The sequence below is a fragment of the Rhinopithecus roxellana genome, chromosome 13, assembly GCF_007565055.1.
Source record: "Rhinopithecus roxellana isolate Shanxi Qingling chromosome 13, ASM756505v1, whole genome shotgun sequence".
NCBI classification, from domain to species: domain Eukaryota; kingdom Metazoa; phylum Chordata; class Mammalia; order Primates; family Cercopithecidae; genus Rhinopithecus; species Rhinopithecus roxellana.
The window spans coordinates 120,529,377-120,549,302 of record NC_044561.1 but is presented as its reverse complement, the minus strand read 5'-3'; the positions used below and the strand labels follow the sequence as shown (position 1 = coordinate 120,549,302).

At 46.3% G+C, this 19,926-nt stretch overlaps 1 protein-coding gene across 3 annotated transcripts in view; it reads right to left on the bottom strand.

Moving 5' to 3' along the window:
- Positions 1-19,926, bottom strand: part of EYA2 (EYA transcriptional coactivator and phosphatase 2) — a 300,584-nt gene that overhangs the window by 33,572 nt on the left and 247,086 nt on the right. For all 3 annotated transcript variants that reach the window (XM_010384164.2, XM_030915788.1, XM_030915789.1), the window contains one exon: positions 13,754-13,843. In XM_010384164.2, coding sequence (XP_010382466.1) covers positions 13,754-13,843 — 90 coding nt within the window. The remainder of the gene's footprint in view (positions 1-13,753; positions 13,844-19,926) is intronic.

The following is a 19,926-nucleotide window of genomic DNA, read 5'->3' as shown; positions in this document are numbered from 1 at the left end:
GCTAAAGAGGCTATGGCCTGAATTGTATTGATGACCAGCTGGGCAGGATGCTTTGGAGAGAGTTCAGTGCTAACACAGTGACATATTATTTTCCTGATAGCTCCTAAAGACCATAAATCACACGTTTAGCAACCAGGCCCACGTGTCAGGCAAGCAGCCATGGCTGCCGTAATTTCAGCAACTTCTGAGCCTCTCCGGCATGGTCTTTCCTAAAGCCCTGGCTGCATCTTGAAACATTCCCCTTCCAGCCTGCCCGAATGCCTGGCCATTCCTGCATCAGGCTAGGGATACCTTTTGCCAAAGATCTTTAGGGTCACCTTGTTTCTCCTGAAAGGCTCTTTCCTTATTTTCTTATTTTTTGAGATGGAGTCTTGCTCTGTTGTCCAGGCTGGAGTGCAGTGGTCCTTTCTTGGCTCACTGCAACCTGTCTCCCAGGCTCAGGCAATTCTCCTGCCTTAGCCTCCTGAGTAGCTGGGATGACAGGCACGCACCACCATGCCCAGCTAATATTTCTGTGTGTGTGCGTGTGTGTTTTTTTTAGTAGAGACAGGATTTTGCCACGTTGGCTGGGCTGGTCTTGAACTTCTGACCTCAAGTGATCTGCCCACCTCAGCCTCCCAAAGTGCTGGGATTACAGGAATGAGCCACCACACCTGGCTCCCTGAAAGACTCTTTTCTTCCATCCATTCAGTTGATCCATGTTCTCCACTTCCTAGTTCATCTCAAACTCTATTCTCCATGAAAGATAAACATCCTAGCAGAGAAGTCAGCTTAGCCTGGGATCAAATCTCCACATTCTTCTTACTAGCTGTGTGACCCTGGGAAAGGGACCTTTCTGGACCTCAGTTTCCTCATCTGTAAAATGGAGATTTAAAAAACCATCTCCTTTGCGGGGCTGCTGTGAGGATGCAGTGAGATGATTCATGTGCAACGCCTGGTGCAAAAGAAGAGCTTGATATGTGTCAGCTGTTGGGCAAGTGAACCTGTCTGTGCCTCAGTTTTCCCATCTCTAACATGGGGATGCGTAACAGTACCTGCCTTCTGTGGTTGTAAGGGTTAATGAATGGGTACAGACGAGCCCTTCAGTCCCTGCCAGGCACAGAGTCGCATGCAGGACACAGTAGCTCCCATCAGGATTGTGCTTGTTACTCCCACACGTGCCCTGACTCAGCTCCAACCAGGTCATCACCCCTTGTCCATGCAGGTCATGTCCTTTCTGGAAGTGCAATCAGATCCCTTGCACATTGCTTTGATCACCTCCAGGCGATGCATCCCCTCAGTGGGGAGGGAAGGATGCTGCCGTGTTTGTGTGGTTGCTTGTCATTGTTTGTGCGAGTTTTACTTTGCATAAGATGCTGTGCACTCTCGTAGCGGAGGAATCTAAGAATTTGATTTTTCATCTTACAAAGACACGAAAAATCTTGGCCAGGCGTGGTGGCTCACGCCTGTAATCCCAGCACTTTGGGAGGCTGAAGTGGATGGATCACTTGAGGTCGGGAGTTTGAGACCAGCTTGGCCAACATGGTGAAACCCTGTCTCTACTAAAAATACAAAAATTAGCCAGGTGTGGTGGCTTTAGGAGCTATCAGCTGGTGGTCCCAGCTATTCGGGGGGCTGAGGCATAAGAATCGCTTGAACCTGGGAGATGGAGATTGCAGTGAGCTGAGATCGCAGCACTGCACTCCAGCCTGAGAGATATAGCGAGAATCCATCTCAATACACACACACATACACACACACACACACAACAAAATAAACAAAAGCAAAATCAGAAAAACCCAAAGAGATGACAAATATTTGTCTTCTCTATAAACACTGGGACTTTCTCCTCCTCTTGGTGTCAGATCTTGGCTTTCCACCACCACACTTCTCAGTGACTTCAGCCTCCCTTGCACTTTCTTTTCTTCCTTTGAGTCCACTGTCTGCGGCACTGCACGAGCTCCTAGATTCTTACTGGGAATCCTTTTTCTCAAACCAGACGTACATCACCGTCCCTGGCAGAGGCAGCACAGCACCATGGATAAGGGCAGGGTCTCTGGAGCCAGGCCACCTGTGTCTGAATATTGCCACTGCCAACTATGTGACTTGGGCTGTTCATTTAGCCACTCTCTGCTTCAGTTTCCCCATTTGTAAAATGGGTGCTATGAACTGAACATTTGTGTCTCCTCCCAAAATTCGTATGTTGAAAATCTAACCTCCCTATGCGGCTGTATTTGGAGGTAGGGCCTCTAAGGAAGTAATTAAGGTTAAGTGAGGTCACAGGGTGGGGTCCTAACCCAATGGAATTGGTGTCCTTGTTAGAGGAGACACTAGATAGCTGTTTCTCTCTGGCTCTCTCTCCATGTACATGCAGTGAGGAAAGGCCAGGTGAAGATGCAGCAAGAAGGCAGCCATCTGCAAGCCAAGAAGAGGACCCTCACCAGAAACCAACTTTGCCAGCACCTGGATCATGGACTTCCAGCCTGCAGAACTGTGAGAAAGGAAATTTCTGTCATGTAAGCCACCCGCTCCATGGTATTTTATTATGACAGACTGAGCAGACTAGTATAATGGGGATAGTAATAGGATTAAATGAAGTAAAACATACAAGCCAACTAGAACGGTGCCTGGTATGTAGTGAGTGCTCAGTAAATGTCAGTTATTATTGAGATTTCGATCAGAGGACGAAGTGGGAAGTCGGCCAAGTTAAATACCTCCCTCAAGGTCTGAGAGCTCAGAAGAATTGGGGTCAGAATTGGAACTTAGGTCCCCTGACCCCAAATAGCATCCCACTCCTTCCATGGTGCCAGGCCTCTCAGTGGATGGCACTCACTCGGGTGGAGCAGCGCTCCTTCACGTCGCACCTTCATGGATTTAGCCATAGAGGAGTCCCCCCTTTCACTAACTTCTCAGGCTTTTTTTTTTTTTTTTTGTGACATAGACTCTTGCTCTGTCGCCCAGGCTGGAGTGCAATGGCGTGATCACAGCTAGCTCACTGCAGCTTCAACCTCCCAGGCTCAATCGATCCTCTACCTCAGCCTCCTGAGTAGCTGAGACTATAGGCACTCATCACCATGCCCGGCTAATTTTTTTTTTTTTTTGTATTTTTTGAAGATACGGAGTTTCGTCATGTTGCCCACGCTGGTCTCAAACTCCTGGGCTCAAGTGATCCTCCTGCCTCAGCCTCCCAAAGTGCTGGGATTACAGGCATGAGCCACTGCGCTTGGCCTCCTCATTTATCTTTACACTGATGCTCCTGCGCAAACCTATGCTTCATCCTAAGCATCATTACCTATGACATCACTGGTTTGATGTACTGGTCATTTTTCCACGAAAACACGAGTAAGAAAAAACAATACATTTAACAAAGTGGTTTTTTGTTTTGTTTGTTTTGTATTTTAATTAAGAGCAAACCACATGGCACCTGGAGTGTACTGTGCTCAAGGCGTCCATAAATACTGCTTAGCCGGCTGACATCTCTCAGGGACTCAGTGTGGTGGGCATTTGGGTGGGACGATTCCACTTCGTACAAGACTGTCCAGCATATTGGTTTGAGTGGTATTGCTGGCTCTGCCTCTGAAAGCAAACAGTTCTCTCCCTTCATGTGACAACCAACTACCCCAACCCCCAATTTCTTTTTTCTTTTTTTTTCTGAGACAGAGTGTCAACTCTGTCACCCAGGCTGAAGTGAAGTGGTGCGATGTTGGCTCAATGCAACCTCTGCCTCCCGCCCACCCCCAGTTTCTTTCTTTCTTTTCTTTTTTTTTTTTGAGACAGAGTCTTGCTCCATCACCCAGGCTGGAGTGCAGTGGCGTGATCTTGGCTCACTGCAAACTCTGCCTCCCAGGTTCAAGCGATTCTCCTGCCTCAGCCTCCTGAGTAGCTGGGATTACAGGCACCCGCTATCACACCTGTCCAATTTTTGTATTTTTAGTAGAGACGGGGTTTCACCACGTTGGCCAGGCTGGTTTCGAACCCCTGACCTCAAATGATCTGCCCACCTCAGCCTCCCAAAGTGCTGGGATTACAGGCGTGAGCCACCAGGCCTGGACCCACCCCTAGTTTCTAATGTGCCCCCCTATCTCTCCAGGGGATGGGGCTGCCCTCAGGTGGGAACGCTGCTCTAGTTAAACACACTGACACTAATGCGGATGAGAACATTCAGAATGCCCACTCTTCGAGAAAAAACAATGGTGCACTCCCCTGTCCTCCCAACGCACAGATGACGCTGTTAAGGAGCAGGGCTGCTGATTCACAATACAGGTGGTAGGAGGTATGTGTACAGTGTGGAGGAATAATCCAGGGCAAACACGTCAGACTAGAGGATCTAGCAAATGAGGAGAATGGGCCAGGGTCCAGGCACCCGGCTGAGGCTGCAGAACCAGAGACCAGGATTTGAGGAGAAGAAAATGCAGTAACTGGAAATTGAGGTCTGTAAGATAGGAGTTGAGAATTAAGTGCTGTGGCAGATTGCTAGTTTTTCATCCAGTACCTGTTCTTCCTACTTCCAAAGTGATGGAATTTTTAGTAAGGCATGACTGCCTAGACTGAAGACTACAACTCCCAGCCTCCCTTGCTGGCCAGTGGGATGTAAGTGCAAGTATTGTGTGGTGCTTCTGGGAAAGTCTTTGAGAACCTCCAGGTGCTGTCTGAAAGGGAAAAGGCAGTTCCTCTTTGCCCCTTCCTCCATTCTGATACCTGGAACTGAAATGTCACTATCTTGGATCATGAGGGCAAGACACTTGAGGGTTGGTGAAGGTGCAAGCTGGCAGGAATCTGAGTTCTTCATCAGAAGAGGTCCCTGGACTGCTAACCTCTAGAGTTCTACAGATAAGAGAAATACATCCTGTTTTGTGTGGACCACGTTAACCTACTTAATTTCTAATAAAGTCAAAGGCACATAAACAAAGTCAGTTTCCTGAAAGTTAGAAATTCCAGAAGGCAGTTGTTACCATGGATGGGGTCATAGGGCAAGATCATCAACAGTCAAGAATCAACAATTTACTGATCACCTACTACGTGCCAGTTATAGCAGTGAACACAGTGGACATGTTCTCTGCCCTCCTGGAACACACAGCTGGTGGGGAACACAGAATTCACATATTTCAAATAATTAATGAAATGGTTACAAAGAGTGCAAAATGTACTGTATAAGCATGAGGCATCCTGGGAGCATATGATGGCGGAATCTAACCTTTTGAGGGGGATCAGGTAAGACTTCCCTAAGGACGTGGCACTGGTTCAGAGATTTAAGAGGTGCATAGGAACTGGTGAGGCCTTGGACCTTGAGAACAAGAGGAGGGGAGAATGGTGCGGAAGTGTGTTCCAGACAGAGGGCATGGAGTGGGCAGAATCTTAAGGTAGTGGGGAGCATGGATGTTCAAGGAATTAAAAAAAAGCCCATTGGATCTGGAGTGGAGTAAATGATGAGAAGAGTAGGAGAAAAACTCTGGAGAAGCAGGTGGTGCCAGTCCATTAAAGTTCACTGAATAGCTTTTTTTTTTTTTTTTTTTTTTGAGATGGAGTCTCGCTCTGTTGCCCAGGCTGGAGTGCAGAGGCGTAATCTTGCCTCACTGCAACCTCTGACTCCTGGTTTCAAGAGATTCTCCTGCCTTAGCCTCCCGAGTAGCTGGGATTACAGCCGTCCACCACCATGCCCTGCTAGTTTTTGTATTTTTAGTAGAGACAGGGTTTTGCCATGTTGGCCAGGCTGGTCTCGAACTCCTGACCTCAAGAGATACACCCGCTTCAACCTTCCAAAGTGCTGGGATTACAGGCGTGAACCACTGTGCCCAGCCTACTGAAGAGTGTTAAGCAGAGGGTGACATGTTCAGCTTTCCTTTTCACTCCTCTGGCTACAGTGATGAGAACTGAGGAGAGGTGTCAGGCTGAGACTGCCAGCTGACCCTCAATACCCACTTCACTTCCCCTCTTTATCTATAGTAGCAGTTTTTATTGGCACGTGACTGCCCAGAATAAAGACTACATTTCCCAGGTTCCCTTGCAGGAAGGTGTGGCCAAGTGACTCCGTTAAGGCCAATGGGGTGTGAGCAGAAGACATATGTGCAACCACTGGGTGGTGCCCTTTTCTGTCTCTGCCTCCTTCTTTCCCCTGCTGCCTGGAATGTGCCTGGAATCGTTGGCTCATGCTTGTAATCCCAGCACTTTGGGAGCTCAAGGCAGGAGGATTCCTTGAGACTATGAGTTTGAGACCAGCCTGGGTAACATAGGAGACTCCATCTCTACAGAAAATAAAAATATTAGCAGAACATGGTGACGCCTGCCTATAGCCCCAGCTACTCAGGAGGCTGACGTGGGAGGATGGCTTGAGCCCGGAAGGTGGAGGCTGCAGTGAACCATGATCATGCCATTGCACTCCAGCTTGAGTGACAGAGGTGACAGAGTAAGACCCTGTCTTTGGGGGATGGGGGGAAAGGAAGCCGCTGTGCCTGGGCTTCAGGCATGGAAGAGCTGCCTTTCTGGCCCTAGATTGTTCACATTTCAGATTTTCTCATGACAGAGAAACAGATTTGTGTTTTACTTAAGCCTTGTTATTTTGTTGAGCTTGTATCCTAATTCATAGACAGCAGGGAGACAGTGAGAAGGCTGTGACGGCGACCAGGAGAAAGATGATAGTGACTTGGACCACAGAGGTAATGGCAAGGGGAGTGAAGAAAAGCAGACAGGGCCAGGACCAGAGAATGCAGCAGAAACTCAGGCAAGGCAGGATGACGCTAGCTGCCACCAACGTCAGCCGCGGCTGTGCGACCACTGACTCCCTGGCCAGATGCATTAATTCTACTCTCTGGGCTTCCTCCCCCAGCCACCTCCTCCTGGGGCCAAACTGTTTGCCTCCCTCTTACTACTGCCCTCACCATGCCAGCCCCTGGACATCTTCTTCAGGGATAGCACCTCACCCAGGCACACCTCCTGGCTTCCAGAGGACACCCTGACACTGGCAGATTGCCCGCTAAGGCAAGGGAGAGCAAGGAAGGACCCCCGCCTCGGTCCCGCTGCATCTTGCCTGCAAATCTTATGTGTGTGTGTGTGTGTGTGTGTGTGTGTGTGTGTGTGTGTGTGTGTATGTATGTATGTATGTATGTATGTATTTTGAGATGGAGTCTTGCTCTGTTGCCCAGTCTGGACTGCAGTGGTATAATCTTGGCTCACTGCAACCTCTGCCTCCTGGTTTCAAGCAATTCTGCTGCCTCAGCCTCCCAAGTAACTGAGATTACAGGTGCACGTCACTCTGCTCAGCTGATTTTTTTTTTTTTTTTTGTATTTTTAGTAGAGATGGGGTTTTGCCATGTTGGCGAGGCTGGTCTTGAACTCCTGACTACAAATGATTCACCGTCTTAGCCTCCCAAAGTGCTGGGATTACAGGCATGAGCCATAGCCTGGCCCAAACTTGTGTTCTTTTAAAATATACCAAGAAGAATGTGATGCCCAGCAGGCAGGGGGTACCCAAGACAGTTCTTGTCAGCACACCTGCCATTTTAACCAAGAGGATGGGGGTTGTTACCATCTTCAGGGCTACCAAACGCCATGGATGTGGATAGCAAATTGCCAGAATGTTTCGGTGGTGTGATGAGCTGATAATGAAAATCTGTAACCAGAGAGTCAGCCTACCTTCTCTGTCTACTTTAGATCCCTTTTATTCTGGCTTTATATCTATTTATGGTGCCTTTGTTGTTTATAGTTACCTTTGCTTGTTAACTTCTTTTTCATGCCTGAGCTAAATGTCCCCCTGATGAAATTTGGAATCATCTTTAATCACACTGCCCATAACATTTCAGCCATTCAACATGAATCTAGGTTTTAAATGTATTTTAAATTAAAGTTGTGACATCTCAAAACATAAATAATACTTTTTTTTTTTTTTTTTTGGAGATTGAGTCTCCCTCTATCGCCCAGGCTGGAGTGCAGTAGCACAGTGTCGGCTGCCAGGCCTCCCCATTCTCTTCTTCTCACAGGGCAGGGCTGAACAGTATCTCCTCCTGGCTGTATCCCAGCCCAGAAGTCAAAACCTAAGGGGTCCCCGCTTGGCTGGGACAGAGGCCACAGACCTAGGTCCAGCTCTGACTCGGCAGTGGCACATCCCTGGGAAGGGGGGCTTGGGGGCTTCCCACGAACGGCTTTCAGAGTGAGCGCAGTAGAGTGGGGCCGGAGGACAGCTTCGACAGATCTTGAGCAGGTGCTTGAATTTTAACTGAACTTCCACCCTTACCCAGGTGACATTTCAGAGGAGGGTTCACCTGCCCTGCAAAATAAAAGCTGCAAAATCAGCAGCTCTTGCACAAAGGCAAGACGGCAGGGAGCAGGGGAGGGAGCTGTCGGTATTTATGCCCAAGTTGAAGCAGTTGGCTGGGACCCAGGCCTGGTCTGCTCATGACTGTCATCATCTTTGTCATATTTCTGTGTTGCCTATACTTTTATAAAATGATTGTAAAATCAGGGGTTGGCAAGCTAGTTATAGTTTTCTAATTCGCAGTAAAATAATTATGTAGCAATTCAACAATTTGCCCTGGTACCACAGAACTCCCCTTGCATATCCCCAGGGACACAGGTAGCCCCCTGGTGGAAAGGCCCACACATTGGGCAGGTATGCCAGGCTTTGTGCTGACTGCTTTCACATAGCTCCATCCTTATAACCCTATATGATGGGGGCTTTTCTTCCACCCATTTAATAGATGAGCAAACTGAGGCTCAGAGGGATGGAGAGACTTGCCCAGGTTAGGAGATGGTGGAGCCAGGACTCAACAGCAGATGGAACTGATTAGAAGGCTTTTTTGTCCTCAACTTGGGACATGCATGCAGAATATCCTAAGATACAGCTACATGTGGCACCTTCTGTGTCCCGGACCATTCTTTTTTTTTTTTGAGACAGAGTCTCGCTCTGTCGCCCAGGCTGGAGTGCAGTGGCGCGATCTGTGCTCACTGCAGCCTCCGCCTCCTGGGTTCCAGTGATTCTCATGACCCAGCCTCTTGGGTAGCTAGGATTACAGGCGCCTACTACCACACCTGGCTAATTTTTGTATTCTTAGTAAAGAGGGGGTTTCACCATGTTGGCCAGTCTGGTCTCAAACTCCTGACCTCAAGTGATCTACCTGCTTCGACCTCCCAAAGTGTTAGGATTACAGGTGTGAGCCACTGCACCAGGCCAATCCTGGACCATTCTTTAAACCCCACAGATTCTTTCCTCTGGGAGTCTGGAAGTTGCTGATTTAATGCAGACACCTGCTTCAATCCCTGTCCCCTGGAGTCTGTTCTCCACCAGGCAGCCAGAGGCAGCTTCTGAACCAAAGTCACATCATGTTGTTCCAAACCCTCCAATGACTTTTGTCGCCCTTGGCTGTTACCCAAAGCTTTACAATGGCCCAAAGGTGTCACCCTCATTGCCCACCGCAATTCTTTCTGTTCCCTCTGCTTCTGTCTTGCTAGTTTCCTCCCAGTTTCTGGAGCCCACCGACTCTAATCATGCCTTGGCCTTTGCACGGTGCTTCTCTCTATCTGGAACACTCTTCACCCAGATGTCGGCATGGCATCCTCCTCCACCTCCTTCAGGTCTTTGCTCAAAAGTCAGAGGAGCCTAGGTGTGGTGACTCACACCTGTAATCCCAGCACTTTGGGAGGTTGAGGAGGGCAGATCACTTGAGGTCAGGAGTTCGAGACCACCCTGCCCAACAAGGTGAAGCCCTGTCTCTACTAAAAATACAAAAGTTAGCTGGATGTGGTGGTGCGTGCCTGTAATCTCAACTACTTGGGAGGCTGAGGCAGGATAATCACTTGAACCCAGGAGGCAGAGGTTGCAGTAAGACAAGATTGCACCACTGCACCTCCAGCCTGGGCAACAGAGTGAGACTATCTCAAAAAAAAAAAAAAAAAAAAAAAAAAGTCAAAAACCACAAAACAAAAGCCCTGGTGACAGCCTCCTCCCTGACTCTCTTGGTGTCTCTTCAGAGCACTTTGCTCTGACATCATACTTTGCATTCCATTGTTTATGGTCAGCCTCCTGAACTGGAAGGTCAATGCCTTGTGGGCATGCATCTTGCTGTGTTTGGTTTGCTGCTGAATCCACAGCACTTCCATTAGGGCCTGGCAAATGGTAAGCTCTTCATAAAGAGCTGCTGGACGGGAAGGAACTCCCTACAGGCTCAGAGAACAAAGGCTTCTGGCTTTGCCGGGCCTTGAGCATGCCTCTCCCTGGTCCACACGGCTTCCCTGGGCAGCTGCAGAAGGCAGTGCTTTAGATTTTGACAGAGACTGCCTTGCACCAACAAACAATATGTTTTCACTTGTGTGAATTTTAACTTCATCATGGTATAACATGGTTTCAATTCAGCTGAGGTGCCCTGGGGGCTTCTGGCACTGGGGACATTTTTGAAATAAATTTAGAAAATAAAAACAAACTGGGTTCCCTAAGTAGCTCCAGCTGGTAATTAAGATCCTCCTTCCAGAGGTGCAACTTCGACTTCAGGGGCCAGAGAGAAACAGCAGAGTGGGGCAAGCCTCTGAAGACATCAGCTTGAAATACACACAAATCCCGCAGAATACCTGGCTCTGAGCCGCAGGTTCAACCAAGATCCACAAAGCACCTATTCCATGCCTGGTGTTGCTACTGCAGTGGAGGTTCAACCTCATATATCTGCCAGCCGATCTGGCATCTTCTCCAGGGTGTCTCAGATATCTCAAACCCCATGTACCCCAGACAGGGGGATGGGATCCTCCACTGCATACCCAACACCTCCTCTGTTCTGCCCACATCTCAGTGAAGGACAACACGTCCCGGTCAGATCAAGCCCAGGAGTCATTGCCCCCTCTCTCTACCCCAACCTCTACATCCAGTCTATTAGCAAGTCCTGTTGGCTTCACCTCACCCTCAAGTCCACATCTTCCTACCAGTTGGATCCAATCCATTTTCTTCTCCTGCTTGGACTATTGCAGTAGCCTCTTGGCTGGTCTCCCTGCCTCCACATTTCTTTTCTTCTCTCTCTTTTTTTTTTAAGATAGAGTTTCGCTCTGTCACCCAGGCTGGAGTGCAGTGGCACGATCTCGGCTCATTGCAACCTCTGCCTCCAGGGTTTTAGTGATTCTCCTGCCTCAGCCTCCCGAGTAGCTGGGATTACAGGTGCCCGCCACCACGCCCGGCTAACATTTTTGTATTTTTAGTAGAGACGGGGTTTCATCATGTTGGCTAGGCTGGTCTCAGATTCCTGACCTCAAGTGATCCGCCCTCCTTGGCCTCCCAAAATGCTGGGATTACAGGTGTGAGCCACCATGCCCAGCCTACATTTCCCCTCTGACTGCCCATTCTCCATGCAGCAGCCAGAGAGGTCTTTTTAACACATAACCCAGACCATGTGGCTTTTCCTGCTGAACACCAGCTTGCCCCAGGGATGTCCACGGCACTTAGAACGAGCTTTGATTGCTGTGATATCTCCTGCCCCAGGCTCATCTACCCTGGCCGCCCCCATAGCTTTACTCCTGCACTACGGCCCCCATGCCTTCTCTCTGATCCCAGGGGGCTTCATGCTTGCTCTCACTCAGGACCTTTGCACTTGCTGTCCCCGCCCCCCTGCTCCCGATCTCCATCTGGCCAGCTGCTTGTCATCTTTTACTTCAAGTGTTACTGCCTTAAGAGGCCTTCCCTGGACCGGCCCCCTCAAGAATGCTGCGCCCCCCGCATCCTCCTCCATCCCATGTCACTTGCTCTCACATCTGATTATTTTATTTTCTTCATATACTTTTTATTATCATAAATGGTCTTGTTTATGGATTTGCTTGGTTGTTTACTGCCTGGCCCTGGGGATTCAGGGTCAATCAGACAGAATGGTCCCTGTTCTCACAGAAGTGGGGGCACTAAGTAAGAATGAAATCACAGGCCGGGCGCGGTGGCTCAAGCCTGTAATCCCAGCACTTTGGGAGGCCGAGACGGGCGGATCATGAGGTCAGGAGATCGAGACCATCCTGGCTAACATGGTGAAACCCCATCTCTACTAAAAAAATACAAAAACTAGCCGGGCGAGGTGGCGGGCGCCTGTAGTCCCAGCTCCTCGGGAGGCTGAGGCAGGAGAATGGCGTAAACCCGGGAGGCGGAGCTTGCAGTGAGCTGAGATCCGGCCACTGCACTCCAGTCCGGGCGACAGAGCGAGACTCCGCCTCGAAAAAAAAAAAAAAAAAAAAAAAAAAAAAAAAAAAAAGAATGAAATCACTGGACTTTTCAACTACAAGGGCCAATAATTTCCACTTTCGGTTAAAGCGAGTTGGGTTTTGATCTTTGCAATCGGCTGAGTCTTTGCTGCATTAGGCTCCATAAATACTCAATGAATTCAATGGCCATCGTTTTTTTTTTTTTTCTCTCTCTCTCTCTCTTTTGTGTTCTTCGAGCCACAGACGTCATCATGAAGCGAGTCTGCGCTTTGCTTCTGAACAAAGAGACAGTCCCAGGCCTTGAAGCCAATGGTATTTATTCTCCATTGCCCCAAAGCTCTCTTTCTTCCTCAAGTTTCTTCCTAGTGCTGCTCTTTAAAACATGTTGGGCAGAGAATACCAATTCCATTTTATAGATGTGAAGACTGAGGCCCAAGAGGCTTACGTAGATTGGACAAAACACAACTTTGATTATTTCAGCAAGGATTCCTCTCTCTGGAACTCTAGCCTGCAGACTAGAAAGAAAAATCTGTATGCTTTCCTAATGATAAATATTAGTGGTGCCTTGGGCTAGCCAGGATGGATTTGAAATCCGTAACCTATATATTTCTACGTCACAGTTTCGTCCCCAGGGATATTCCAGATGCCAGGAAAAAATATTCCCACTAAGAGAAATAGAATTGTTCTTCTGTCTACAGTTTTATTTTAGGTTGCCTTTATTTTTCAATCTGTTGAACCAATAAGGTGAACATAATTTACAAAGCCAGAAGATTCCCACACTGATCCTTTTATCAGCCAAAACCCCGCCTTCACATTGGAGAAAGTTGCTTGCTCTTTCATTAGAGGGAAGTAACTCATTGTATCCCCCTCTTTACTCTGCCTACCAGGAAGTGATACATTCTCAACTTGATTGCAATAGTTAGCCTGAGCCTGGATTTTTTTTTGTACAACGTCTTACCCTTCTTCATGACATAGCTTTGCTTCCCTTTGCCTTTGTGTTACTAGTTCTATTTTAAATATGTTTCCCATTCGAAATCCTTTCTGACATAGGCTGGGTATAAACAAATAAATTCAGTGTATTTTTGAAGCTACTCTCCCGCTTTTTTCCCTACCTCCCTTGGATCTTGCTTACGGGCTCAGGAGCAGATACTTTAAATAAGCATATTCCCTCTGCTTACTCTCATTCTTTCTCTTTGTAAAACATGCATTCAGGGGAATGTAAATTGTTTTTAAAAGCTTCCATCCTGGGCCACTGCTAATTATTACTGACCCGGGAGGATCTGTACTAATTTGCCTTAATAAACTTATTAAATAGCAAATTTCAGGAGGAAGAAACTATATAGCCTTTATTGGATTAGTAAAACCGCCAGTGGACATCATCGCTGGAACAGAGAAGAGCCCGTTAACTGCACAGGAAAGCTAGGGAGATAATTGAGCTAAGTGTGTTTCCAATAAACCATCACCGGCCACAGATTTGGGCCTTTTTGGGGGTTGTTAGCAAAAGTTTCAAGCTTCTAAAAAAAAAAAAAAAAAGAAAGAAAGGAAAGGCAGCATCCTTCTTCCCATAAACTAGATGCAGGTGATTAAACATGGCAAATATTAAATGAAATCAGCAACCACAAACCTCCAGGTCATTGAAGAACAGATGTGTATCTGCAAGGTTGAAGATCATCTCTTCCATCATGAGGCCGATGCGCACAGACGTCGTGGTGTCCTGTGAGGTGGAGAAGGGGAAAATCACATGCGAGGGGAGCCTGAGGAATCTCAGCCACTCTTTTGGTCCCATCCCACGGCTGAAAAGCAGTTTTGCTTTTCATCTGCTTGGCTCACGTGTGGCCTAAAATGTGTCTCTGTGTGAGGCCGGTGTGATAATCATGTCATACAGCTTCCAGGATCTCACTTCTAGTTTTTCGCCATTTCTTTTTACCCTCTCCAGTATTTAAATCTCCTGGAAAATGACCCTGGGACTGCAACAGTGTTCAGCATTGCAAGGACACTTATCACAGATATGACATGGCTGTAATAAAAAAGGGCCTCCTGGAAAATGCATGCTTTCAGGGCTTCCCTCCAACACATTTTTGTTATCAGGGAGGTCTGGAAGATTTCAGTATAAACTACTGGGAGAGTTGAGATGTTGAGTCTCTCTTTCCAACAATCTCTCTATACACACTGCCTTACTCCTCTTGATATTTAAAAAAAAATCCCTGTTATCCAACAATAGAGGGTTAATGATAAAAACACACAAACACAAAGGCACTATGGTACATTCATAGGCGGGAAAACTAGGCAGCCATTATACAAATGAAGTCATTCTGGAGTTACTGATATGAAACTGTCATCAAGAGATACAGTACTAAGTAACAAAAGCAAGCTGCAACACAATATAACATATGAATTTGCACAACTGTGCAATGAAAGTGCCTCCTTTCTGCATACATAGTGTGATAGACTGCACTGCTGTTCACCCGTACTGGGGGTCCCTCCCTGAGGTGCTTCTCCCTGCAAAAGGATGATATGTAGCAGGGGTTGGCAAACTGCAGCCCCCTCGCCAAACCTGGCCTGCTGCTTGTTTTTGTATGACTAATGAGTTAAGAATGGTTTTTACATTAAAAAAAAAAATCACTGTATTGTCTAAAGTTCCTCTTGTACTACAAAGTCAGAGGTGGGCAGACTGTGTGTCCTACAAAGCCTAAAACATTTACTATCCAGGCCCTGACACATATCCACCCTGTTCAATTCAGGTTATGATTACTATTGGGAGGACATGAAGAGAACGTTTGCCTATGTGTGATGGGGTCAAGGGTGAGAAAAGAGAGCTCAATTCTTGTATTTTGCGAAGCAAGAGATCATACCTAAAACTGAAAAAACATACGTCTTTTATGGGCTACCAGAAGGAGCACATATGCATGTTACTTGGAAACTGGACCATGCAACTTGCTCTGGCCAGTGATATGTGGGCAAAAGTTATATTTCACTTTTGGTCAGAAGTTTTTAGAAGTTTTAGGAGCCAGTACACACTTCCCCATGCACTCTCTTTTCTCACTTCACAAGGCTGTAAATATTCTGGATATTTATTCTGTTAGCCTGGAAGGCAGCTATGTTCACCAACGCCCACACATATTCTGTTGGCCTGGGTTCCAGAATAAAGATGATGTGGATCAGAGATACAGCTGACCACAATGGACATGTATCATAAATGAGAAGTAGATGAGATTTTGGGGATGTTTGTTACTGCAGCATACCCTTGCTTATCCTAACTGATACACACGGAAAATATGCAGCACAATGGTTTCCACCCCTGGATGCATATTGTAATGCTCTGAGAAGCCTTTAAAAATCCTGATGCCTAGGCTGCTCTCCAGACCAATAAAATCAGAATTGCTGAGAGCAGGGTCTAGGCACCAAGAAGTTTAAAGCTCCCCAGGTGATTTCAATATGCAGTCAAGGTTAAGAACCATTAGTCTAGAAGGATATAAAACACACTGTTAATAATATTCCTGACTAATATCTATGAAGTGCTTTCTCTGTGCCACTTTATAAGTATTAACTCATTTAATCCCCACAAAACTCTGTAAGGTGAACACTATTATTTTTCCATTGCTATGGTTTGGATGTGGTTTGTCCCTGCCACAACTCGTGTTGAAATTTGATCTCCAGTGTGGCAGTGTCGGGAGGTAAGGCCTAGTAGGAGGGTTTGGGTCATGAATAGATTAATGCCTTCCCATGAGAGTCAGTGAATTCTCACTTTCTCAGGAATGGATTAGTTTCCAAGAGTGCGAGCTGTTAAAAGAGTTGACTTCCTCTCTCCCCATGTGATCTCTGCACATGTTGACTCCCCTTCCACTTTCCACCATGAGTGGAAGCAGCTTGAGGCCCTCACCAGGTACAGTTGCCCAATCTTGAACTTGCCAACCCCCAGAATCGTAAGTCAAATAAACCCCTTTTCTTTATAAATTATGCAACCTCAGGTATTCTATTATAGCAACACTAAATGGATGAAAACACCCATTTTATAGATGAGAAAACGGAGGCACACAAAGGTTAGGCAACTTGTTCAAGGCCATACAAGCTAACAAATGCTGAGATTGGAACGTAGGTAATCTGGTTCTGAAACAACACTGTTTCTGAGGACTCAAAGGGGCTGAGTTGGGAGAGGAGAGACAGGGGCCTTGTCCCCTCGCTCCATACAGTCCTTTTTCTGTTTAAATTTTTCACTGGAGGCTGTATTATTTCTATTATAAAAATAAATAATTAAGGATATAAACCCTTCTTGACCCTTAAAAAAAAGAAAGAAAAAAATGCAGCTGGTGATCTCAGCTTCACATACACAACTGTGAAGAATCAGGCCCAGGAACACAGCCATTAGGCAAAACACTTCATCAAGGCCCCGAGAGCCAAAGCTTAGCACTCTTGGTCCTGGCTGGAACTCGACGGGGCAGGGTACTCAGTGAAAAATGAAGAGAAAATGAGGAAAACAAACTTTTCAGGGCCTAGGAGGGAATCAGTGTGTGACCTGGGAAAAGGTTTTGCATTACTCATATCCAAAGCATTTCACCTCTGCACAATCACACACTCCTCTTTGACAGAGCAATTTGTGCACCTGGTCACTGATCACCAACCCTCCATGTACTGGACAAGAAGCAAGAAGGAGCTGCCACCCAGACTTGTTTGCTGAAAGGATTTGTTCTGAAAGATGTCACCCCCCAGGCCAGCACACAGAGAAGGAAAAGTAATTATTGTATACCAAATGACTTTTCTGTGAAAAGTATTTATATAGTTGTAAGAAGGCAAATACCGCATATTAATAAAGCTCAAGTCATGATTGATTGATACTGGGAAGACATGAAGAGAAAGTTTGCATGTGTGTGATGGGGTCAAGGGTGAGAAAAGAGAGCTCAATTAGTATATTTTGGGAAGCCAGAGATCATGCCTACAATGGGGGAAAAAAAAAAGAATCAAGAAGTAGCACCTAAGGATGTTACTTAGAAATTTGGGGGTGAGGCTGGGCACAGTGGCTCACGCCTGTAATCCAGCACTTTGGGAGGCTGAGGTGGGTAGATCACTTGAGGTCAGGAGTTCGAGACCAGTCTGACCAACATGGAGAAACCCTGTCTCCACTAAAAGTACAAAAATCTGCCAGGTGTGGTGGCACATGCCTGTAATCCCAGCTATTTGGGAGGCTGAGGCAGGAGAATCGCTTGAACCCAGGAGGTGGAGGTTGCGGTGAACCGAGATTGCGCCATTGCACTCCAGCCTGGATAACAAGAGCAAAACTCCGTATCAAAAAATAAATAATAATAATTTGGAGGTTACATTTTTATTTTTTTTATTTTTATTTTTATTTTTTATTTTTATTTTTTTTTGAGACGGAGTCTCGCTCTGTCGCCCGGGCTGGAGTGCAGTGGCCGGATCTCAGCTCACTGCAAGCTCCGCCTCCCGGGTTTACCGCCATTCTCCTGCCTCAGCCTCCGAGTAGCTGGGACTACAGGCGCCCGCCACCTCGCCCGGCTAGTTTTTTTTGTATTTTTTTAGTAGAGACGGGGTTTCACAGTGTTAGCCAGGATGGTCTCCATCTCCTGACCTCGTGATCCGCCCGTCTCGGCCTCCCAAAGTGCTGGGATTACAGGCTTGAGCCACCGCGCCCGGCCGGAGGTTACATTTTTAAAGGCAGCAGCAAGAGTTGAAAGTTGTTGCCCCTGGGCAGGAAAAAAGGGTGGTGGTGGGCTTCAGCAGTCACTGAGGACTGCTGTTTTCCACATATATTCCTTTGTGGAACTATGAATATTAAACTATAGGCATATATTTCTTGGATTAGGCAACATACTCAGTAATTCACTTTTCAGTAAATTCACTTTTCATTATCTATCCTACAGAAAATCTCATACACATGAGCAATGGGACATATCAAAGATGTTCATTACAGAATTGTTAGTAAATAGCAAAAGACTGGGAATAATTTAGCTATCACTTCAAAGGAGACTTGAAAAATGAAATGTAGTCTATTCATACAATGGGAAATGAAATTTCAATGGAAGGAAATGAACCAGATCTCCATGTATTAACAGGAACACATCAAAAAATATATTGGAGTGAAAAAAGTTTTCTGATTGCAGTATGTACTATGTACTGTATGTTATCACCATTTATTAGAGACACATAAAATATTACTATATTTTCCATGTGCGCTTATATATTTATACATATCTGAAAGGCTATACACAAAAAGAAAGGCAGTTACTTCTAGAAGGCAGAGAGGAGGCAACAGGAATTAAAAGTGATGGTCAAAGTGAACTTTAGTGTTCTCTAGAATATTCTAGATTTTTGATTTTTTTTTTGAGACAGGGTCTCACTTTGTCATCCAAGGTAGAGTGGCACAATCTTGGCTCACTGCAGCCTCGACCTCTCAGGTTCAAGCAATCCCCCTGCCTCAGCCCCCACGTAATTGGGACTATAGGTGTGCGCCACCATGCCTGGCTAATTTTTTGTATGTTTTTGTAGAGACAGGGGTTTCACCATGTTGCCCAGGCTTGTCTTGAACTCCTGAGCTCAAGCGATCCACGCATCTCGGCCTTCCAAAATGCTACGATTATAGGCATGAGCCACCATTCCCAGCCTTCTAGAATTTTTTAAAAGAGAAGGGATTCAAATATTTATCATATAATTAAACATCTTTCTAAAAATTGAAGACACCCAAATGTTTATATGACGAGCCTTTAGAATACCCATCTACTCTTGGAGCATTCTCATTATTTCAGATTTTCCTAAGATTGTTTTAATCTACCTCTTTTCAAAAAACATGATAAAAACTAGTTGCACAGAGGCAAAAAAGTCTAGAATAGCCTCAGAAAAGCATGGCTAACTCAGGAGTTAAGTAACACAGTGTTGTTCTGGGTCAGAACGCTTTATCCAAGTAGGAAATGTTTTTCCAGGGTTGCAGAGACCAAGAAACTAAAAGAAAAAAATATTTGGTGCAGACTCAGTATTAATTTATGTGAAATACATCTGGAGTGAGGACAAGACAGAAGCTATCAGTTTCATCCTGGATTGTCTTGCCGAATGCAGCCCTACTATACACCATTAGTATTCCATTCTGGGGTCTTGACTTTAGTCATAGAGGACAGATTGGAGGGAACCCTCCATCTGACCCAGAACTTCTCCCAGTCAAATGAAGCCTAAAATATGACAGCTTTCACACCACGCTCTTTCGGGCCACTGACCCCTTCAAGTCCAGCCTGATGCCGCTACCACCTAACGCTGGAGTGAGGATTAAATCAGATAGCATGTGTGGAAGCACCTCGCCCAGGGCCTGGGCTGCAGCAGGCACTCCACAAGTATCGGTTGTCGTCAAAATCCCCCAGTCCCCTTCCTTGAGCTTTAAGCAAAGAATCGGTTTCTGCAAACCCAGCAGGAACACCCCAAATCAGTTGGTACAAAAGCTTTTAATATGCCACTCACATGAAACCCATTTTCTGAAGCATTACATATTCTTTGGATTAAAAAACAAAACAAAACAGTGGTTAATTTCCTAAACAAGCAACAGCATAAGTGGATTACTTTAAAAAAAAAATCAATTTAAACCAGAATGAATGGAGAAGTTTTTCCAAAACAGGCTTCAGTGTGTAACTCATCCTGGGAAGGACCACGCTGGGGGCTAAGGGGTGGGGGTGGATGGAATGTCATCTTTGTTTGACTACAGAATTTGTGGGTGGTTCTCTTGCAGTGAAGGTACAGATCAGACAAAGATGCTGTAGATTTTCTTAGTGTGCCCTAATGCTCTACAGATTTCTCCAGATTCAG